General features: G+C 35.8%; 2 protein-coding genes across 2 annotated transcripts in view; both read left to right on the top strand.

The window, feature by feature from the left end:
* Positions 1-841: 841 nt before the first annotated feature.
* LOC143189019 (polycomb protein Sfmbt) lies at positions 842-5778 on the top strand. The gene is made up of 10 exons (XM_076393608.1): positions 842-979; positions 1349-1641; positions 1706-1940; positions 2019-2218; positions 2282-2473; positions 2561-2825; positions 2890-3626; positions 3737-3992; positions 4601-4950; positions 5295-5778. Exons 1-10 carry the CDS (start codon positions 961-963, stop codon positions 5622-5624), a joined length of 2877 nt encoding a protein of 958 aa, XP_076249723.1. The 5' UTR covers positions 842-960; the 3' UTR covers positions 5625-5778.
* Positions 5779-10010: 4232 nt separating this feature from the next.
* Positions 10011-24793, top strand: part of Crp (transcription factor cropped) — a 221567-nt gene continuing 206784 nt past the window's right edge. The window contains exon 1 of the mRNA XM_076374793.1: positions 10011-10634. Coding sequence (XP_076230908.1) covers positions 10552-10634 — 83 coding nt within the window. The 5' untranslated portion in view covers positions 10011-10551. The remainder of the gene's footprint in view (positions 10635-24793) is intronic.

The following is a 24793-nucleotide window of genomic DNA, read 5'->3' as shown; positions in this document are numbered from 1 at the left end:
TTTAGACTTGTCTGATTAGTCAAACTGATAATGCATGCGCAAATTTTAGCCAATCATTTTATTATGATAAATTAAACATCATGAACTTTGAAATTATACAAAATTTTAATCATACCTTACATAATGGATTGTATAAGTATGTGCATATTTTGCGCAAAGCATACATTTTTCGAAAATCATGTTTACGACCCGTTGTTTTCAACAAAAATGTAATTAGTCATATGAATATTATTTATAGTTTAAAGTAATAAATAGAATAACCAAAATTTTTTGCAGTAATTCTTAATTACGCCTATAAGCACACATGCAAATCGTATAATATTTATGAAATTGAACTTGTAATAAATTATCCTGCATAGTATTTCGAAACTTTATTTCAAATGAAAGTCAAATAATTAAAATATATGGTTTTATAGAGTAAAGAGTTCTAAATTTGTAATATTTTAATTATAAATGTATGAAGTTGCAGATTAAAATCAAGAATGTAGTAATTTTAAGATGTACATTTCGCGCATTAAATCCAGATAAGCAAAGTTAGCAAGGGACGCTACTTTGGAAAGTATCAAAGTAAGCATCTCAAATGTTTTATCTAATTGAATTTTTGAAATATATCAGCTTCCACAGTATTTATACAATTCTTTTGAATTTCTTTCATGCTCTGTTGTACAATATTTTACGAAATAACAACAAAATGCTAATAAAAGTTCATATATACCTCCAATTCAGTCTAATGATAATGATTCATATCAGATGGCGTAGCAATTTGTACACCACTTGAATACACAAGAGTTTCAGGCCCTGCTTTGTCATGGACATGCAAGCTTCTAATGGTTCGTACTTGTTTTCCTACACTATGTGATATCTTCGCGCGTTAAATTGCATCGTAATTTATGATCCTGGAATTGAATACTTTACACAGGATATGGTGTATCTTCAAAGAGAAACTTCTTCTTTTGAAAAATGTTTCCCAGTGGAAAAGGTTGAATAAATGTTGATTTTCAAAGCTTCGGCGTCGCTTTGAGAAATAAATCATATTGAGTTTTTTTTTAGATTTTGTGCAATATAAAATAAAATTTGAATGCAGTAGCGTCCGCTTGGCAAATTTTCTGTATTTTATGGATAGTGTTACATATATTTTGTGAAATAATTTTTCTTGCATGGACCAGGGTATTTTCATCTAAATGCCAAGTGTTCTAATCTTATCAAAATTGATTTATTCCTATTAAATTATTGTATTTCGTAGCAACGAATTCATAGTTTAATTGCATCCTTTTGTTGTTTGAAGCTACAGAATATCAGCACGTATAATCTGTCTAAGAATAATATTTTAATCATTATGTGAATATAGGAATGGATATTTGTATGAATTCAGTGTATGCCTCCATCCCTGGATTACCGGAACTAGGGATGGTATGGATGGGAGATATGATGGTACATGGAGAACCTACACATGAACTTATGTTGGATCCTCGTCAAGCAGAAAGTCCATTTTTCTCTCATGGTTCAAATCCATATGAAGATATTAGAAACCATCAGATTGCGCCTACAACTATGGTACGGTATTTACCATCACAATATCCTAATGAATGCTCAGAACCTGACGAAGCAATGGAAGCTGTAGATGCCCAAGAAATACAACAAGTAAGTTTAGTGATTGAATAAAATATATGTATAAAATCTGATTACTTTATTCTTACTTTTATAGGAATATGACTCGCAATCCGAGAGGCAAGAAATGACAGAATATTTAACATTAGATGATTACATGGGTGATGAAGAGCGGGAGCAAGTTGTAAACAATGCTGCAACACAAACTACTCAGGACAATCGTAATAGAAAAATAAAACCTATCAAGCATCCTGGACTAGTTCTGAAGACACCAATTGCATATCAACCACACACAGACTTAAATTTCATTCCCATTCGGAAGGATGGAATTGGTGAGATATAAAAGTACAAATTTAAATTATATTTATGTATGCATTTATGTGATCATGAGGTATTTTTCCTTTTTGCAGCTGTTTGTGAAAAGTGTGGTGCCATTGGTGTAAAACATGCATTTTATACAAAAGAACGTAGATTTTGTAGTAGAGCCTGTGCACGGTCCTCGGAACATACAGCTCCTACTGCAGATTCTACATATAGTCCATCTCATTCAGTGGAAGTACCAGCACCCGTAAATCCAACTTCTCCAAATGAATCAAAAGTAAAAAAAAATGTAAGTCATGTTTAGAAACAGGGAATAAAATAAAAGAATAATGTAATATCTTGAATATTTCAGGTTCCAGTAAAAGAAGCGGATGTAAAAGAACCTATTGAAGTAGAAAAAGAAAAAGTAATATCAGAACCAGTGATGCCAGAGGATTTACCTGTAAGAAGAAAAAGAACAGCTGAAATGGCAGGTTCTTATGATTGGACCCCACAGTTAGTCGAGCCTGGATTTTGTGCTGCTCCAGTATCTTGCTTTAAACATGTTAGTGTTTAATACAATTGAAATGATAGTATTACATATACTATACTTTTTGAAATTATAATTTTGTGTTATAATTTCAATTTTTAGGCACCTATATCAGAAATATGGGATAATATAACAGTTGGCATGAAAGTTGAGGTGGAAAATACAGATTGTGATGAGGTGTGTGAAGCTTTTCCAGATTCTTTCTGGGTAGCTACTGTATTACGTATATCTGGGTATAGAGCTTTATTAAGGTATGAGGGTTTTGGTCTCAACGCAGATAAAGATTTCTGGGTATCTTTGTGTTCCAATGATATACATCCAGTAGGATGGTGTGCAACTATTGGGAAACCTCTTATTCCACCTAACAGTAAGTAAACATTATTATTAAATGATTGAAGAAATATTATCTTAACGATAATAATTTATTACAGCAATTGCTAACAAGTACAAAGACTGGAAAGACTTTCTTATGAGAAGATTAACAGGTGCAAGGACACTGCCAACTAATTTTTATAATAAAGTTAATGATAGTATGAAGTCTCGCTTTAGATGTGGACTTCATCTGGAAGTAGTAGATAAAAATAGAATCTCACAAGTAAAAGTAGCAACAATACAAAAAATTGTTGGTAAACGTTTGCATGTAAGATACTATGACTCTCCGCCTGAAGATAATGGTTTTTGGTGTCACGAAGACTCTCCCCTTATACATCCTGTTGGCTGGGCCAAAAGGGTAGGACAGACATTGGATGCATATCCGGAATATTTGGAACGTGTATCGAAATCAAAATTATGTGAAGATGATGCTACGGAAGATCTTTTTTATGTGCCAAAGAACCACCATTTACATCTTGGCTACACGTTTCGAGAAGGAATGAAAATAGAAGCCATTGATCCTCTTAATCTTTCTGCTATATGTGCGGCAACAGTTATGCAAGTTCTGAAGGAAGATTACATAATGATTCGTATAGATAGTTATGACGAGGATGCCAGTGGTGCTGATTGGTTTTGCTATCATTCATGTTCGCCTTGTATTTTTCCAATCGGATTTTGTTCTCAACATGGTTTACCACTTACACCACCAAAGGGATATGATCCTACCACATTTACATGGGACGCATATTTAACAGAAACAAATACTATACCTGCTCCTGTGCAATTATTTAATAGAGTAATTATATAAGACTTTTTAATAATCAAATAAGCATGAAAAATTAAGTTCTACTCTTGTTTTATTATCGTTTCTTTTCGAGCTTGGAAAAATAATAATTTATATTCTAGGAAATACCTCAACATGGGTTTATTGAAGGAATGAGGCTTGAAGCTGCCGATTTAATGGATCCTAGATTAGTTTGTGTTGCTACTATTACTAGGGTGATTGGAAGGTTATTAAGAGTACACTTTGACGGTTGGGAAGATGAATATGATCAGTGGCTAGATTGTCAAAGTCCTGACATATATCCAGTTGGGTGGTGCGATCTGGTTGATCATAAATTAGAAGGGCCCCGTGTACTCAATAAAAACACTAGTCCTACTGGTAAGTGTTGACAAAGACGTTCTGGAATTCTTAAGAAAAATGATTTTAGTATAATTTTACAAAATACTACAAAATTTGTACTAAGTGTAGTCGCAGTTTAATTAACAAGGAACATTACTTTAGTGTTATCTTCCGACTTTGATGAAACTTGTTTTCTACCCCAAGGTTGGGGTGGAAGATATATTTTCGTAAATATCTCTAGAACTAATGCAGGTAAAAAAAGTTGTAAATGTACAAAATGCGTGTTTTTTTATAAGCAAAATAAGATGACGTAAGTAAAGTTTAAAATATTTACCAGAATATAATTTTTACCTCAACTTTAGGGGTGGTTTTTACCCCCTAAACGTAAATATCAGCAGCTAAAAAAATACGTGTCTAATATTTCCTGATAGTCGTATATCAACTTTTATCACGATCGGAAAATGACACTAAAGTGATGTTCTTTGTAAATTATACCTTTACTAAAATTAGTACTGATTTTTTGTCAAAATTAATTGCATCAATACAGAACTTAACGAACACTATGATTGCAGTGCATTGTAAATTGAAAATTATTATAGAACATTTAAGATTAGACTTCTAAATAGATAATTTATTATATTTTGTAGTAAAATCACCAAGAGGCCTTAAACGTAAAGCTAAGAGAAAATTAAAGAAAAGCAGTAAAGTGTCGTGCGCAAAAAATCTTCTACCTCGACACAGTGAACGTATTAACACGGCTCGCGAACGTGAACGTGAATTAGAACCTGCTCAGGGGGTGAAAATTGAGAGAGAACGTGACGTGGAAAGTTTGCCCGAGCAACAGAACAGAGAACCAGAGCCAGCAGAAGAGCCAGTTGGTCCTGATCAAACACTACCTAGTCCTACCACTGGACAAGGTCAAGCATTGCACGATACTCAAAGTGAAATACAAAGCCCTCCGCCACCAAAAGAAAGAACTGCGACATCATATATTAACGTGAGCATTATTTATTATTTGTAAACCGTATTATATATTTTAATTTTTTTTTGTATACATAATACAGAGTATTTCAGTTAATTAGTTATATAGTAGGTATAACTTTTAAACCCAATGATTTGCTAAGTATATACTTTAATATAAATATTGTTCCTAAATTGTATTCCCGTAAAAAAGATATTATTTCATTTTTCTCAAACTCAAATTATCTTGCAGTATGGGTTAACTAAATTTGTTCTGATTTTTTGCTTTATGTTAAAACAGCAGAATTTGTAAATTTTGCGTATAAGTAAATTTTAGCATAATGAATGTATTGTGTAGCTAAGAAAAATTCTGTTCCTTAGGTGACGTCTGCCACTAGTAAATACATCCCAAGGCTAGCAGATGGTGTTCAGAAAAGTTCTGAATTTGGTGATTTAGTGCCATCTGAATGGAATGTGTTTGATGTTGCACAATTTCTACGTGTGAATGATTGCGCAACATACTGCGATAATTTTAGTAAACGTAAAATAGATGGAAAAACGTTATTGACGCTCACTAAGGACCAAATAATAGACCTGACAGGCTTCAAAGTTGGGCCTTCTTTAAAAATATATGATCTTATTCAGCAGTTGAAAATCAAAGTGAATCCAGCTCAGGAAAGGTTGAAATTAGGATTGAAAAAGTTATTATAACAAAGCTAGTGCATAGTTAGTACCATGAATAAGTTCCATCATTGCATAAAAATAAACATGGATTTACAGGTAAGGCATGTAGTTGCAAATAATTCTAAATTTTTAATTTCGAGGCGGGTATATTGTTTGTTATATGCTTTATTAATATGCTAATATTAAATATGTCTATATATATGAATATATATATATATACACACACATATAAAAAAGAGATCTTAATCTATCGTAAACAATCTTTGAAATTAAAGGATTATTTCGTTTTGGAAGGGAAGTAAACGTTTATTGATACGATGAGAAATTTGTTCATCGTTTTAATATATATGTGCAAAAATATTAAATCTAGTATTCTATGAAAAGTGATACTTTCAATGTTTAAATTTGTCTTTTTTAAACTATTGTTACTATAATAAAATTCTTTAGTATTAGAGGAGTTAACATCATACAGTTCTTTTATTATCATAATGTGTGTGGTAAAAAAAATAAAAACAAAATATTTGTTTTGATAACTGATATTTGAGAAATAAGTATATTTCAGAACGAATTAATCCATATTATTTTATACCTCACGTTTTGTATAGTAGTAACAGTTCCATAAGAAAACAACAAAAAGATTGGTTTTACAGTACGATATATATATATACATATACATTAGTAGGATCATGCAAGGAGAATTTTGTGTTTACGTATTATATTTATGCACTCGTATAATTTCGGGAATTGACTACGTCATTCAGGACGTCATTATTTAAAACAACTTGTTCTTTACGGTGCCATTATTTGTAAATCCGTGCTTTCATGTTGCACTAAATTGACTGCAGATGCATGAACCACAGTAAAAAGATTACTAATGTATATTTAAAAACTTTTTTTCACAAAAAGAAAACCGAAATTAAAGACATGTAATTTAAAAGAAGAAGTTTATTGGAGTAAATCAACAAAAATTTATTAAAATAGAAGGTGAATGTAGTAAAATAAATAATATAGTACAAACTAAATCTTGAATATTGATTTATTGCATCACTCATCATATTTGCCTTAACAATACAATTCGCGATAGTTAAATGGTTCTACATATTTTAATAAATTTGTTGATTTACTTTTTATTATAATGAACCAGTACACATCTGTACATAACTAAGGAGAACGAAATGGTCAACTTCTAATCTTGTAAATATAGTATTTAGCACAATATTAGGTTTAATTAATTTTTTTTGAAAGAAACAAAGCAAAGGAAACGTAACCACAGTGTACAAGAAACAGCTGTTAGAAAGTGGTTGATGCATTTGTATAACAGATATTGTATCTATATCTAGCTTTATAATCGCTACAGTAAATCAAACCAGTCGAACAAAGTCTAAGACCAGTCAGTCTTGGGCTCTTTAAATGCTATTTTAGTATGATAGAGTAACATGATTACTCTCTTTATTTATTCAACATTTTGGAATCTCGCCAGATTTCATTGGGTTTGATACCTAACATTTTTTAACAATTCATTGATAAAATATTAGATAGAAACGATTTAATTGATATCTACATTTTATTGCGTCGATCATACCAGAATTTTAATTATTTCTTGTATGCTAAAATAGTATTTTTGTTACGTAAACGTGTAGTTTCATATGAATAATGTAAAAAATTGATTAATTCGGAGAATATTATATATCCACATTTGCTGATCAAAGAAAAGGGTAGTATTCTTTCTTTTGAATCCATCATCGTGTACAAATTGGGAGGCATTATAATAGTATTACACTTATAAACTTAAAAAGTTTACGTTTCCTTTAAAGACGCTAATTATATAACTGTGAGTACAAAAGCAAAACAATATGAATAACAAAATTAAAAACGCAAATTGTAACAAATTTCTACGTGTTGTTTGCATGAATTAAGAACGAATTAACGTCCATAGTGAAATTCAATATTGAGATTGAAATTCTGTTGTTGCGAGGCAATATTTGTTTTAAAAAATTGTACATTTAAAATAATGTTCTTCATTTGAAATGTTCTATCTTAAAATGATTATACAAAATGTCCAAGAATATTTAATTAATATCTAATTAATATCCCATGCTAGCTAAAGTAAAAATTCGAATGAAACTAGGAATATTCATGTGCGCAATTTTTTCTTAAGAAAAGTATCATAGTCAACGAAATGAAGTTAATTAATTATGTTGCTACTTTATATAAAAAGCGCTAAGAAAAATGTTTCGTGATCTTATATTTTAATATTTCGTCGTTCCTTATCCGTGTTAAATCACGTGTCTAAAATTCGATAAACCCGATATTTAGTTCTCTAAATATATAAGTTTGATGGTTAGATTGAAAGGTAACCATTTTCCGGATTAATGAATGAATGAATGAATGAAGTTGAAGCATAGGAACAAAGAATGTAATATTATATCATTTATTTAACTGCATTTAAGGCGTATTCATAGTTATCCTTTTTAAACGATAATTATACAATTTCATCTTTTCACGATGTAATATATTAGTAATGTAAACAGATATAAACTATAACTATGAATACAGTCCCTAAATATTATTTTTAACCTATCATTATATTGAAATTTACAAAAAACCGCGCCGCAAGTAATCAACAACAGTATTTATCGACATGCTAGGTTTGGAAGTGAGAACGTCGTCTCTATTTCCTCTTTTTTTATTTGTAATGTTCATCACTCATATGTTTTTTTTTTATAGAAGTAAAGAGAGAATGGTTAAAAATAAACGTTTTTCACATATATTGTAAAAAAGAATTTGCAAATAATGATGGAAGTACATTGTTTATATTAAATCAACTGGGTGTTTTATAATTTCGGTTGCCGTTCCGTTACTTTCAGCAAGTACGATAGTTGACCGTTAGATGGCAGCGGCTGTAAGATTTTTGCGAGTTTATCGATTTAAATAAGAGAATTTGTCGCAATTACCATAGAAAAATTATTTATAAGAAATTCTATTAATATTATAGATCGCAATATTACGTACTCATATTTAAAAAATTCAGTTATCAGATCATACAGATTTATGTTTAAATTCTCAAAAATTGATCTAAAAGATGTAATGTCTATGAAACATTGACACGCCTTATCGTGAAATTTGATTTTCTAAGATGGCACATTTTTTAAATAATTTTCGTATACAAAAGTTAAAACGAGTTCCAATAGAAAGCAAATTCTGAACGAAGACAAAATATTAAGGATCGTTCAGAATTGTGCGCGATACAAACATTAAAAAAGAAAGAAATTTTTAATTATATTTCTATCAAAGTAAGCTGAGGATATTAAAAGCTACTGAAAGGAATGTAAAGGGATAAAAGAAAAGCACTGAAATCTTAGAACGAGAAGATTAATTCATCCAGGGGTAACGCATGTACGTATCTCTTCATCGTTCCTCTCATTGCGTATCTACGTAAGAATATGTACGACAAGCCACTTAGGATGTATCGTACGCGTAGGAAAGCAGCGAATTTTTATTGTCAACTTTCGTATCGTGTAACATTGCGCAGAGAGCTCGATGAAGGACCAGGATAGACGAGCGTACGTGTGTGCCTCGCGCTCGCGCCCGCCTGCTGGATCTACAAATGCTCCTGTCGTAGTATACGTGGCTTCAACTCGCGCAGGTGGGGGAAGTGGGGATACTGGCGTATTCTATGGGCGGGGCCTCTGCCAGCTGGCAGATGTTTCCCGCGCGGCCGCACCATTCCTCTAGCGTAAACCTACGCGACGTGAAAGTAGTCCCTTCTAACGCGTTAAATATTTCTAACAATAGCTCGGCGAGGAGATAGCTAGGCGCACCAGTGATCCATCACGAACCGATTGGACAGCCTGCGTGCAACTACCTGCGGATAACCGTGGAAACCCAGCGCGGACCCAAAGATGAGCCGATGTGGGATTGGTCCAAAGAGAGTCATTGTCCAGGGCAGAGTACGACGTAACGTTCACCCCAACCGCGTCCACTAAACTCTTCGCGAGTGCCTTGAAAATGGTTTCTGACCGACCAACGCCGTGAATCTCCGCGCACGTCCACGCCCGTGCACCTGCAAATGATACTGTTTCCGCGTCTCTTCGTCGCGAAAAATCAACACCACCGTACTCCATCCTCCGCTCGGCCATACTCTCGCGTACCATCGCCACAGTGCGCGAGTGTTACAGCCATCGTTCAAGTGTTCCAGATGATAACGTTTAGCATGTGCCGCCACGTGATGGTTCCATCGACGCGAGCACGTGAAACGATTTTTCGCGTTACGACGAAAACCGTCGGGCGATTAATCTGAGATGTCTTTCACGGCACGCTCGCCGCTCGTGACACCAGCGATCCTTCTATAAAACAATCCGCTCAGTGAACCCTAAGGAACTTAACCGTGTTCGTGTTACTCGAAATATTAGCGCCAGTGTGACTGGGTGATCGGGTCGCACGGTGCACGGTCCAGCAGAGCCGCGTCGTATATGGTACGTGTTACGAAAATAAATCGCGCCGCGGAGCGGTTCTAGATTCGAGGGAAAAGTGAGGGAGAGAAAAGGGCAGGCCGCGTGGGCTCGGCAGGAACGTGGTGGGGCTCTCGGCGCACCTCAGATAGCGACGGCCCTGAAGCCGGCGGCGGAGTGATTCGCGGTACGCTGTGGGGGCCCTCAGCTGTTTCCCGCCAAAGATCGCCATTACAAAACGCGTTCGGGCGTTGTGTGTGCGCCGCGCGGAGTGGCTGTCCCGTGGACGAATCTCGGTGCGTGCCACCGCGTTGGAGTAACAAATAAATCTCGAGTTCCGACGGATATCCGTGTCGCAGACGGCGTGAGAAGTGTGCGCGTTGTTGTTTTTCCCGGTGGAAGTGTGCGAGGAGAGGGCCCGTCGTTCTCGCAGCCGCGACGACGGCTACTGGGACGTGGTGGATTCGCGTGGCGGGATTCTCAGTGCTGCGGACCAGCGAGATATGTCAGTGTTTGCTAGTGACGATCGAATTCTGCTCGAGGAAATCGTCGAAGCCACCGAGGACCAGGAAACCAATTTGTGCGGGTGAGTCTCTAATCCTTCAAATTCGCGATCTGCCTCGACACGGCCAGGGACCATGTGTCGAGTTCCGCGAAATCCGCGGCAGGTCACGTACAAAGGTACAAGTCGCATATTCGGTCGTCCTCGCGTTTCGCGAGTCCCTGTAACGCGTAGACCCGCTGGTTTGACACAGCCACGTCATTCGTGGCTCGAAACGTAAAGTGTAACACCTTCCCCGTGGACTCTAGACGAGATGACACGGATTCATCGTCGCAGGAAGGCGTGCTCCCCGCCGTTATCGTGCCGCGCCGATTGGGAGCGTAGCTACGTCCATCATCGTCTCCTCTTTCGCCGCGGCATCGTCGTCGACGGTGCCGCGCGTCGCGCGTATTATTGGCGAGGCTGGCTGTGATCGTGACATGGACGTGGGACGCGTGCACGATACGAATAAAATCGTGCTACGCCTCCGTCGTCTCTCTTCCCCTCGCTCTCTCTTTTTCTCACGGTAGCCAGCTGTCGCGAGGCGAAGCCGGCCGGCCGGCATCGCTCGCCGCGCCGGCCGGCGCAAGAATATGTACGTGCGCGAGTTGTCTTCCACATGATGCAACCGAGACAGATTTTTTCGTCTGCCTTCTGGTCGAGTCCCGTCGATTCGGTTTCGGTATTTGGCTCGCTGCTTCCGCCGGCTCGATATTGGCGTGGCCGAGGGAAATTCGTACCAGCGTTCGTGCCCACCACGCGTTCACGCCCAAACAAGCATGGCGCGGGAGCGAACTCTGCGGAAATGTGTACCGTTCGGACGGTAAATAGTAAATAGATTATTATACGGCAGCGTGGCGCGATTTCGATCGTCGTTGAGGGGTAAACGGAGGATTTATTTGAGGTGAATTTTTGGGAGAGAATTCTAGATGGTTTTTTTTTTTGTGTATGTGTATGGGTGCGTGGTTTTGGGGGTGAAGTTTGTTGGGAATGAGAAGTATTTAGGGATAGATTTATGTTTGTTTAGAGATTGATTAGAGATAGAGATTCGGCGACGTCAGAAAGTTTATGAAAAAGTGACGTGGATGTCTGTATTATTTATCAGTTGAAGTTAATTTAAATTTATAAAAATCTGTATTTATGTAGTTTGTAGTTTTTGAAACTTTATGAAATCTGTCAGATTTGTGGGTTCTAGAAATTTAGTGTTAGCGAAAGATGAAGAAGTACGATTGTTTAGAAGTTATTTGACATTTCAGTTTTAGAATATTAATGTGGAAAATATCGTACTTTATATATATGTATGTAGTTTTTTAATATACATGGTCGATTTTATTAAACAAGTGATGTGATCAAGAAAAGTAAATTTTTGAGGGGATGAACTCAAATATTGAACAATGAAAATTGTTTTTCCATTTATAGTCTAGTTAAATATTTGTATCTTGAGAATTTCTAGTAAAACATCGCTTATGTATACAATTTACAATGTGTATTATTTTAGGGTTAATTATGAATAGAATTATAGTAGAGATTTGATAAATTTTGAACATTATAGTACAAGTCAAAAGAACCAAATTTTCCGAGTTAAAAACATTTAATTTAATTTCTTTTAGAACTGGTTCCCTATATTCTAGAATATACTGAGGCATAAATTTGATATTGTATCTATATTTGACTCAAGAACTCATGAAACTACTCACACTGTATACATCGATACTTCTGAATTTTAAACCTCTCTCACATTGCCTGTATTTCCACGCAAATAAGAAGCAGTATATTTCTTAGATTTTGTAAATTTTGTCCTCCATATTTTCCTTAAAAAGCATTCGCGCCTACATTCCATCGAATACTTAATGTTCAACAATTACTATCCACTATATTCTCAAATCAAATAACCATTTTCCTGTGCTATAAACATTGACGAGAACCACTCATGAATATTTCTCAATTCCATCAAACGCTGCGATCAAAAACGAGAAAGAGGCAGATATCGACCGCGAACCCATCGAATTCATTAATCAGTCGTCAAAGTCCGAATTTTTCCGGGGACAGGAATTCCTGCGGGCAAATTGTATCGCCACGCGGATAAATCATACCGGTTTCCTGCGAGAGGACTCTGTCGGCGGTAAACGGTCTCTCGGGTGGGCGCGCACCGTAGTCGCGATTAATCGTTTCTCGGAATGTTATCGCGGGTTGTCTAAACAGGTTTGGAATGCATGTACAGTACTGTACAGCGTTTGTATCTCTCGGCTCGTACACTCGTTTCCATCGTTTCTCTCGCGACGAAGACGACGAGGGCTTGTCGCGCGAATCACAGACGCGATACGATCGAAATCGGCCGCGGGGTGAAAGAGTATTGGGCGTGTAGCGGCCCCGAGAGCAAACCTGTGTACTCTCCATTTAGGAGTCGTTTCTTTTCTCGTCTCGTCTTCCTCTCTTCTTTTTTTTCTCGCGCACGCTTCTCAGAATCGTCTCTCGTAGCTTTTGTTTACATTCGGAGCGAGCGGCGCGGAGCGAGGCGGTCTTCGGTCGCCCTGCGCTCTCCCTCCGCCCCGATAGACGTGTACGCGAACGCGAGCGAGCCTGGCGAAAAAACAAAAGGACGAGGAAAGCGAGTTCCTTTGTATACGGCCGAGTGACCGACAGAGAACCGGGGGTATATACTACGCGCGTTACGTAAAGCCACGTTTGTTGCACAATAATGGATTTCTATAAATAACTCGGAAGCATGCCGCCTCGACGCGATTTCTTGTTTACATACGCTCATCAACGTTCTGACCCCTTCTCCCCGTGGCCCTCGACGCGATGAGTTTTCATCTGTCCACTCGGCATCGTCTTATTGGAAAAATTCAGTGGATGAATTTACTGAAGATTGTGAGATGACTTTAGGGGTAATGGAGAGAAATTAAGTTCGGTGATTATGTTTTATTAAGGGTAATGTAAAAATTGTAGCATCGTAGAGAAGTGTAATTTGACTTTTTTGGGTTACTTCTCTTGACACTATGATTGATACAAATATTGTATTATTGTATTGGAAGAGTAGAGACTTTTGTGAGTTTTAGTCAGTTCGAAATATGAAATATTTTGATATTTACTATCTTTCAAATTACATCTGTATTTGATTGCTATAATCTCTTTGATATATAGAATGAGTATACTGAGAGTAGGAAATATCTTTTCTAGATCAATTTATGCGTTGATAATTCATTGCTGTCTTATCGAGTGTGAATGGGGAGCAAAATAAATGAAGCAATTCTGAGAAATAAGAGAAACAGCAACAAGTTTATAACGAGGAAATACCATAGTAGTAACAGATAAAAGATAGTTTCTCACGGAAGTAGGTTTAAATATAATTGAATAAAATATGATGGGTAGATTTTCAGGTTTAAAGGAAATCAATTTTAAAACCTCGTATCTTCTAATTAAGAGTTCAGAAAATAAGCACACTCTTATAATTGAAATATGAAAACTTTACTACCGTTTAGGTCAAAGAAGCAAAACATTCCACTCTATTTTAATTGAAAAGCCTCTTTGAGTTTCATAAGCTACTCCTGTCGAAAGTTATCCTAATTTTAATTCCAAAAAAAAACATCCAACTAAAGACTCTAAACTTTTAATACTTGTAAAAAAATTTGCAAAGAATCGAAACAAATTCTATTCGGAAGGGATCTCGAAATTTTGCGCTCGTGAGTCACTCGAGAAATTCGTTCTAAAAATTTGTTTCCACAACTATGATTCACTGTACGCGAAGTTTATAATTCGTTCTCATATTTGACAAGACTCTGTGTCGTGATTATCGTTATTACGAGCGCGCACGAGCTGTTTGTATATCGTCGACTGAGCTGCACGGCGCATAATACATGATAATGCGCGAGCTAACTGAAAGTACATGACGAGTATGGTGTAAGGAACGCTGAACAGTGTACGCCATATATGTGTAACGATAGTTTGAATGAACCGCGATATGTGCGTCTGGTAACTCAGAAAGATACATGTGCGAACAATTTAGTCGGCTATAAAGTTTCTTATTGGAGGTATCAAGCGTAAATGATTACATTAATGCACGCGGCATACCTTGAGTTCAGCACCACGATGCAAATTTTTGTGTACATTGATTCAAAATGACAGTAAGAATATATTCTTCAAAGATGTATAAGCAGATATTCTTTCTTTTGCGAAGCACCGAAATTACAAAGAAAAAAATAGCAGAAATATTAACTCTGTGAGTACTATGACGACTGTGTTACATAAGATTGTGCGTTGAACTCTCCTCATAGGCGGCGGCAAACGTGACTAAAGAATATGGCTTGATTTCCGCACAGTTAATGCTGAGAAACTGAATATTACCAGTCAGAGGCTCCAGAAGTTACCTAAATTCTAGTTTTCTTCTAAATCGAGGATTTAATGGATGAAAGTGATAACACGTATCTTGCTAGTTGGTGATACGGGGAGTAATCTCGTCTGTCGCATTATCTCGTATCAGTTCCACGATTCGATTCTTTGGAATGTAGATGCTTTTTTCACAGCAGAGTGTATTACGGAGAACGCTTATTACGAGGGAACATCTGATACGTGTTTATCCCGCTCATCACGCGACCCAGCCTATCAGCTGATTAAACGTTCAGCTATTACGTAATTCGCGGCGATTGATACACCGTCGATCGTGATACATTTTCCTCGCTGGTTTATCGCTGGCATTACGCGGATGAAGCATTCTTGATCACAGACATTTCGTGTCGTAAATTTACAAATTGCTCATGTGACTGAGAGCAAATATTGACCACCCAATGAGCCTGTTAAGCTTTACTCCGAGTAATTAGTGAATCTTCTTTTTAAAGCGCGAGACTCGGTATTTCGAAAATCGTTTACGCTGAACACGTTGAATGTCTTCTAAGAATTCTGTTGTTCATAAACAGATACGATCTGAGAACTAGAACAAAACTATAACTAATTTGTTGATGATAGAAAAAATTTGTTAGACCAAACTTGCTTGGTTTCGAGAGAGATTACGTACTTGTATGTCTCAATAACTATTTTTAAATTAAAATATCTCCTAAATTAGTGTTTCTTTTTGAATCAATATTTTTTCTAGAAAATGAGCTGCTTTGACTGACGTATTAAAAAATATACAATTCCATTTAAAAATACGAAGTTGACCATCTTTCCTATATAACTATAATAAAATTACTGATATTTGATTATGTTCTCAAAATCCAGTAAATTTGACCTGACAAATTTTTTCTATCGCCAACTAGAAGCGAGTTATTCACGTAGCTTGTTTTAATTGCCTTAGACTGTACAGACAGAGAGGAGATTCAACAAATGAAATTTTAAACACTTTACTTTTCCATCTCTTCGTGTCACAATTTATAAAAACACTCTGTATTTGTCTCCTTTCAAAAAAATGAAAGAAAAGAAAATTTTATAAATCAACTTTCATATCTGATATCTAGGTACTCATTCTATGTAAAATATAGAATAACGAGTATTAGAGAATCGATTTTTCTGAATCTAAAAATTTCTTCATCCGTGTCTCATTTTTTCAGAAATTCTTTATTTATCTCATTTCAAAGAAATGAAAGAAAAGAAAATTTTATGTATCAATTTTTATATCTGATATCTACATACTCATTTTGTGTGAAATATAGAATAACGAGTATTAGAGAATCGATTTTCCAAATCTAAAAATTTCTTCATTCCTGTCTCATTTTTTCAAAAATTCTTTATTTATCTCCTTTCAAAGAAATGGAAGAAACGAAAATTGTATAAAACAATTTTCATATCTGATATCTAGATACTCATTTTGTGTGAAATATAGAATAACGAGTATTAGAGAATCGATTTTCCGAATCTAAAAATTTCTTCATTCCTGTCTCATTTTTTCAAAAATTCTTTATTTATTTCCTTTCAAAGAAACGAAAGAAAAGAAAATTTTATAAAACAATTTTCATATCTGATATCTACATACTCATTTTGTGTGAAATATAGAATAACGAGTATTAGAGAATCGATTTTCCAAATCTAAAGATTTCTTCCGTATCACATTTTTTTAAATAATTCTCTATTTATTTCTGTATTTCAAATTTAATTTAAACTCTGTATTTCAAAGAAATGAAAGAAAAGAAAATTGTATAAAACAATTTTCATATCTGATATCTAGATACTCATTCTATGTAAAATATACAATAACGAGTATTAGAGAATCGATTTTCCGAATCTAAAAATTCCTTCACCCGTGTCACATGTCCCACGCGCATCAGTTCGAATAACGGATGCTTCTGTGCATCGAAATCCTCGCACAGGCTGGTACGTAAGGAGCCCATGAAAAGAGGAAACGCGATCCACTCGTAATCGGGCAACTTTTCCGTGACACGTTGAAAGATACAATTACTCACGCTCGATACCCTATCGATTTTCTTTCGGTATTTACGTCAGTCGCCCCTCTGCGACGGTGTGCGTACACGCCTGTTCCGCGATGTTATTATCATCCCGTCGTTTATCAAGCGCCGGTGGAATAAAACTGTGGCCGCCACGGTCGATGGTGGTTTTTCGTTCGCGCGGTTTGCACGACTTAATAAATCGGTCGAGCCAATCCTGACCACGGTCAACGTGGTTGCGCCATATCGTCGTACGTAGATCGCTTTTTATGCACGTACAGTTGCACACCTACACACGTGCACGCGCGTTTATCTCTGCAGCGTCACCGGCAGCCAGGGTGGAAGCGCAGGAAGAGGAGGAGAATCTTGGATTGCGCATTGCACTTGCGCCAACTTAATCCCCGTGGGTAGGTGCACTTGTACTCGCCTGCGACCTTACGTACGTTGCACCAGGTTGCGTTTCCCGACGATTCTCGTCTGCACCTCTGAAAGTCTTCGGGAGATCAAATAACTGGGACTGAGTCTGCTTGACCGTGGATGATTTATTCAAAAATAATTATCTGAAGTAATATCTGGGTTCGTTTTCTGTAATTGTGTAATTTGGGAGTGTGCAAGGTAATGGTTTGTTTGAATCAGTAACAGCAATTTCAAATAGTTTTCATTTGAAATCGTGATAAATAAATAATCGAGGTAGACGATTTTAGACTTCGTGGAAAATGAGTTACAGTATAGAATATTTATTTGGTGGTTGAAAATAACTATAAAATAAAATATGTAGGTACTATATACTTGATATAGTATTTTAAAGTTTAAATAATGTTACCTTAAATGTACTCAGGTCTTGGTTAATATTGGGGAAAAAATTACTTGTTATACTTCTAAGTGTACTATGAAGCACTGGTTCCTTAATAGCTTTAAAAAAGTCCCGTGTCAGCACTGATAAAGAAGTTAGTACAGTATTTTTCTGTCAAACTATTCTCCTAGTAATTGAAATTATTTCTTATATCAATTTGACAAATTGTTCGTGTTTATTATCCCCTGTCTGATTCTGCACTTTAAATGCTTGTTAAAAGAACGTTATGATATTTTTGACACGATCACATTAGACGGACGTTGCAAACTCGATAAGAAGCGTGAAATTCGCGCGAACGGTTTTCGTGATCGTGGTTAATTATAGAATCAAGCGAAACGAGATAACGAATTTAATTGGGTTGCCTGATATCTGCCCCCGCGACAATCGGATTGGACGAAAAACCGTAATGGACCAAATTTAATTTAACAAAGTAGTCTATGTGAACTCACCCCGTGCCATTACTTTAAAAGCAAAATAATTTACTGTCATTACATGGATTCACGGTTCGCGGTATCGCGGTATATCATTACTTCAGAGCACGAAGCTCGATCGATAGTCAATAGAATAAAAATAAAAACAGTGCCTCACATATTTATATATTCGCGAGAAGTTTCGTGCTTTGTAGTACACTGCACGGAATCTCGGAATTATTTACTAAAATAAACCCTGTACAGTACTCCGTATCGTAGAATTTTAATTTTTTATTACACACGCGAAGAAGACATGCAACGTGTACTAAATACATAAAATAACAGATTGACGTTGCTTGATACTGCGACTATAAAATAGCAGGGCAATAAGCATTTTCGTTCATATGTCACTTTATACGCGAAATTTGTCTTGAATGATTCTCCTTCTGAGTCATAAATGAGCAGTTTGTGGGTTTGACGACACGGATGTTGTAAGTCTTGCTGTAATTCGCGTGACGCGACGTATTCCCAAGGGGGAACAATCGTGGATACTGATCACCAATTGTTTCAGCTGAAGCAGCATTACCACGAATATAATACCGTTCTCAGCTTCTTTTTTTTTTATATTTTACGCTAAAGAGAGACAATGACGCGTCGCGTGTCTCGTCACGCCGCAAAATCTCAGCACTTGCCTGGCCTCGTCTAGGAATGGACTTAACACTTGCTGGAACTGTATATTTTCAAATCTCGTTATCCGACCGTACTTGCGGGCAAGGGTTAAGTCGCATGAACATTCACGGTGCTCGTTTCCACGCCGGCGGTTACAAACGTTGCCACTCGTCTGACAGTCTAGAGAGGTACGCGCTTCAAATCATTGATTGGTATGAAAAGGCTTTCCTATTCAGAATTCTTTAGAATATTTATGAATTTATGGAAACTAATATGAAAATGTCGCAGAACTCAGATATGTAAGGTTTCAGGATTTTCTGAATTGCGAAATATCTTAAAAATACAGATCTTTCATATTTTTCAGTAGAAAAATAGGTTTTCAGTACTTTTTACTACAATGATAGAATAATATTAAATGAAAACTTTAAAATATTGAGATTTTTTATTTTCATTATAATGGGATACAATTTACCATTACCATTACTGTTATCATTGTAATGGGCAACTTTGTGAGATTAATATAAGTTGACGATTTTTAATAATAGGTAATCTAGTATTTATAAAGATGAAATATTTACATCTACAGTGTAAATTATTCTTAAATAATTTCTCTGATTCCTCGTAGTTTCGGAGATGCTCAGATGGCGGTAGTTATTAGACTTTTCGTAGCTATAGTGATTCGTTGCTCCAATCGATACAGAATTCCGTTTCACGCGTGTGTTGTGACGCAATTGACGTTTCGTATGAATCAGCTGGTGCACGTTACATGAAACACGATACTTCCAAGTATTTTTGCTTGTGCGAATTCCCCAAGTTGAGTCCACGAATGGACAAGTTTTTTTAAATCTCTTCTTCAGTAGGTATCACCGATATTTCTGTAAATACAATTAAAATTTCCATTTTTTAGGTGTCCTGATCCTTAATCTAAATTATATATAATATACAGGGTGACTCAGTTGAAGTTTCGCGTGGAATCTCGATAATCTCTTAAAATTACGGAAGCATGTCCATTTAGAGAAGATTTGTGGTCATCATCAGATGTCTCCTTTTCCTCCCTTTTCCTTGAAATAGAGTAAGCTTTATTTAAAACATTTTTTGAAAGGAGCTCTAGTTTTTGGGAGATAATTAAAACTTCAAAGGGTATAACGATACATATAAGTATCTAATGGTAATATATTATTATCTATTATTCTGTATGTACTGTACATATACTTAATTCGTTTAAATTCAGTTGAGAATATTATATTCGGCAAACATATGTAAATTCTTCATTAAATAACTCATAATAACGATGATGTCAACGGTTGACTCACTTCGTTAACTAAATGAGTGTGTAGAATGATCGTATATTTATCCCCGCCCTTTTTTCTTCTCTTTCTATATGCGTACACGCGCCAATGATAATGCGATATCAGCGTGTTCTGTTGACGGTATCCATATGGCTCTGAGCAGATTTTTGGCACAGTTTTATTGCCTATCGAAATTGTATACGAATTTGAAAACGAGTCTCTCTGTCAACACTGATAAAGTGATAAGCGTAAGTCGTTCAAAGTACCGCTGATTTAAAAATGAAGTTCCTACAATGAAGGTGATTGTAGTAACATAACATATTTTAACGATTCATATGTGCGTTAATGAATCGCTGAAAGCATTCTTCGTGTGTCGTACATATGCAATTATTGTATCGTACTACTGCTAAAGCTTCATTGATATTGATATCGATAGAAACAGAGCACGATTGATAGTGGTCGAAGTGTGACATTGTCGCGGTGTTTACAAATAGAAGCAGAATCAGAATTACTCGAGTATAGCTAAGTTAATTAAGTCAGAAACTAGTCAGGTGTACAATCTTTTTTAACAAAACAAGACTTAATAGGAAGAAGTTTTATTCTACACTTTTGAATTATTTATAGAAACATGAGTAAATAAATATTTTTATTTTGTAGACGTAAGTGAGAATATTTTACTTTAAAAACTATATAAATAGTTTCCTTTTTTACTATTGTGTACTTAGAGATTCGAAAGAAACGTAATGGCATTTATGATACGTAAAAAATACCTTATAATTTAATCACATGTCAAAAGAATAATATTTAGAAACTTTTTTAAACATAGAAATTACAGATTTAATAAAATAATTATATCTAAGGAATAACTTATAGTATATAATTTGCAAGTAATATTATTATTTCTCAGATGTAATTACTATATTGAACCTGTCGTTTCTACGTTTGAAATTTGGTCAGTGGCTGTCAATTGGTGGTAATGGTTCAGCATGATTTCCTTACTCGACCATTCATAATTGAGTGAATTTAGACATTGTCAGAGAATTATATAAAAAATAGCTGGTTGGTCACAGGCATTAGGTTCTGCAGAAATTCCCCTATCATTAAAATGTTAAGTGTACAAAGAATGTTCTGTGGATTTGGGGGAATGCACGTCATTCGTAAGATCCTTAGAAGCTAAGATCATTAAAAGGTTTTATCCTAATTAAAATTCATAAAAGTATCTTTATGCATGTCGTCTTATCGTTTCGCGATATGTGTATCGCATGACTCTCAGATACAGTGGTTTCATTTTTCCAAATGAGTTCCCATGATTTTGTTTTTATTTTGTCAGAACAGTAGACAGTTAAACTGCGAAAACTGCCTCTGCAGTCTTGTAACGCCTTCCAGTTCTAGAGTCTGCCGAAGCAGACAACAATGGTTTCTCTGTTGACCTCTTACGCTCCACATATCCACTATGCACCGCAAACTCATGTTACATACATATGTGTGTGGGTATCACTCATGGGTAAAGGCTAAGGGACTAACCTCAGACGTATTCAGTGCCTCTGTCTGACGCCCTTCTGTTTCTTCCTTTTCCATGCACATCGTTGTTAGGGTTGATAAAACTGTCGGAGAATTTTTCTTTCAAATTTTTAATTTCTATGTGTAATACATAGGTCTAAATGCTAGTCTAAAATATAAGTCTTTAAGTAGTCTTATGTCTGCACGCATTAATATTGTTGGATAATTTTAGCTTGGTGATTAGAGAAAATTATTCTCGAAATTGAGTTATGTGAGAGGTAGCAAATTTTATATTTGAGAAAACTAGTATTTTCTGCGTTTTATTGGGTTTTTTGTGTTACTTTTATATCTGATGCAATGAGTAGTTGAGAATAATAGAGTATTATTAATATAAGAAATATAAGAAAATATATTTACAAAGTTGTTAGCGATTACTGTTTTATAATATTGATAAACTCATAGAAATTGATAATCACTATCAACAGTGAAGTAACAAGTGACTGATTGTCGCATGACACTGTATCATGAATGTGTCTAATCGTGTACACATCTTATCTGCATAACACTATTTTGGTAGAATACACATTATGTAGATGTGTTTTCTTATGATGAAAATTTGAATTAGGATTCTGGCTTATCGTTAAAAGCATTAATTTGGAATTTTATAAATAGGTGTATAGTCACATTTAGATTAGATCAGACAAAGGTACTCAAAAATTTGAAAGGATATTTCTATTTCACTGTTCAAAATGTGTGAATATTACAAAAATTTTCTTGCACAAGGAAATTGTTAGTTTGTGGAAACTTCTAATTCAGTCTAAAATTTTTAGGTGATCTTCTCTAATGGTAACGAATGGTAATGAAATAGGAAAAAAAGAGAATTTTAACTCTCAACTATTACAGTGTCAATATAAAATTACTTTTATCTGGTCAACAGGGTCATTCTTATTCAATTGTAAAATATTAGGTAATAATAGTAGTATCCATTACCACAGATATTATTTACAATTATAAATCTATTACTAATACCTCTGCTTCTTTATATGTTATTCACGAATATTTTTCAAATCAGATATTAAAAGTTAACTCACTAAACATAACTATTGTTACTGCATTCTATCATAAATACAATTTTAAAAAAGCATAAGATTCAATTTACAGAAAAATTCAAGTCACTATACATAACTATTGTTACTGCATTGTATCATAAATACAATTTTAAAAAAGCGTAAGATTCAATTTACAGAAAAATTCAAGTCCCCAACGAATTTAGCTTTATGCCCAAGCTCGCCAAAGTCGACAGAACCTTCAATATTTAGAAATCGGTTTAATCTATTCCCATGTTCTCTCACTGGTCGTTCAGCTGGCTAACAAAGGGCCCAGGAACTGACCCTTCGCGTTGCAGCTACCTGAATCTTCAGTTGCACCGAGTGCAGAAGAATATGCACACCCGGTTCCCCTTTGTTCCTCGACCTTCGATCACCGTTCCGTCTGAGCGTTCTGAAACGCGATTTAGGCGGCTCACAATGCGAAAATGTCTCAGCCATTTACGCGGAAAAGTCCTTACTAAGAGACCTTAACCTTCGAGCGCTATTGCTGCCCCAGGCTTTCTCCCGCGTTCAAGGATTTCTCACCTTGCGAATCTTCTTTTTTCCGAACCTTCTCTTCTTTCGTCCTTGCGTATGTAGAAGCGAAAAGCAGCGAAATTTGAAAGGAAGAGAATCTATTTATTGTAGTAAGAGTGGTCAAGCCTTGGCTCTTTTAGATATTTATTGTCGCTCCGTGGGTTTTGCTTTGATATTCACGTGTTAAATTTAAAATAAAATTATAATAAACCTACTCTCTGAAAAAATATTTTTTAGATGGGTACTTCCTTTTACGTATCTATATATAAAATGCATTTATAATCCAACATAACGATAATATTTATTACAATATGTTAACTGTGTCGCCCATTTGCTATAACAATGACATCGAAAAAAGATTGTGTTATTGGTGCGATGGTGGTCTATAAATAATGTGATTACCAAGGAACAATTTTGCTTGTTAATAATTAACTATTATTAATAATGAACATTATTAGTTCATTATTAATTAGTAAAATTGTTTCTTGCTAATCACAGTTTTTAGAGACCGTGACATCATACCAATAACACAATCTTTTTTCGTTGAACATATAACAGTCAAGATCAAATATTATATAACAATGACATACCTAAAATATCAGGATTCTTAAGAAATAATAGCATCACTATTGAATTACAAAAACCGATCTTTCCATACTAATAACTCGAAAACAGCAATTTCTGTAGTTACTATTACAGTGAATGAATGATATCAAAATACTCTTTTACTCCTAGGGATCGAGTATTTCTGATAGATAAAATGTGGCTCCTACAATGATGTAACACGACCACTGTTACACATATGTAGTATCGCAAGGAAAGTTTCATACTCCCGAAAAAGAGTCGAGTTTCGATTTTGAGTATTTTGGTCGAAAGTTCCTCTCAATTTAAACGTGATTTCATTCCGTAGTTCTTTTTCTCCTCGTACATCTTATCGGTGAAAATAGCTCCTCCTTCCAACGTGTAGAAGATACATATTTTCGACCGTGGGTCGGATCGAAGCCAGTATCGATCATGCAGATGAGTATCTGGTCGATGATCCTCTAAGGATAAGGTGTAACGTTTTGAATCGCATGTCAGGGGAGTCGAAGATGCGAAGAGATGGAAAAAAAGATGAGAGGAGAACATTCTTACAACCTGACGCAGCGTGCAAACCCACCAGCTGTCATTGGCGTTGGCCTGGTCGAAATCCGACAGCTGGTCGACTCGCGTCGCTTCGCGTGTCCGGGCACTCGCATTCCGATCGTCATCGGTATAAATTGTCATTGTTTTCGTCGTGCAGGTGTTGGACGGGCCGATTAATGATATTGATACGTGAACACGCATGTGGGGAAGAGTATAGGTGGTCGAATGGGGATCAGGATGCCCGAAAAGTCCTTGCCAACATGGACGTCGATCTTTTTAAAGTGGAGGTCGACGTGCATGTATCGCGTCATCGTCTGGCTTTTAGTATAGCTCGATCGTGGAAATAGAAATTTATAGAG

This window comes from Calliopsis andreniformis, chromosome 3 (assembly GCF_051401765.1).
Source record: "Calliopsis andreniformis isolate RMS-2024a chromosome 3, iyCalAndr_principal, whole genome shotgun sequence".
Taxonomy (NCBI): Eukaryota; Metazoa; Arthropoda; class Insecta; order Hymenoptera; family Andrenidae; genus Calliopsis; species Calliopsis andreniformis.
The sequence above is the reverse complement of the archived record's forward strand: the minus strand, read 5'-3'. Positions and strand labels throughout refer to the sequence as shown.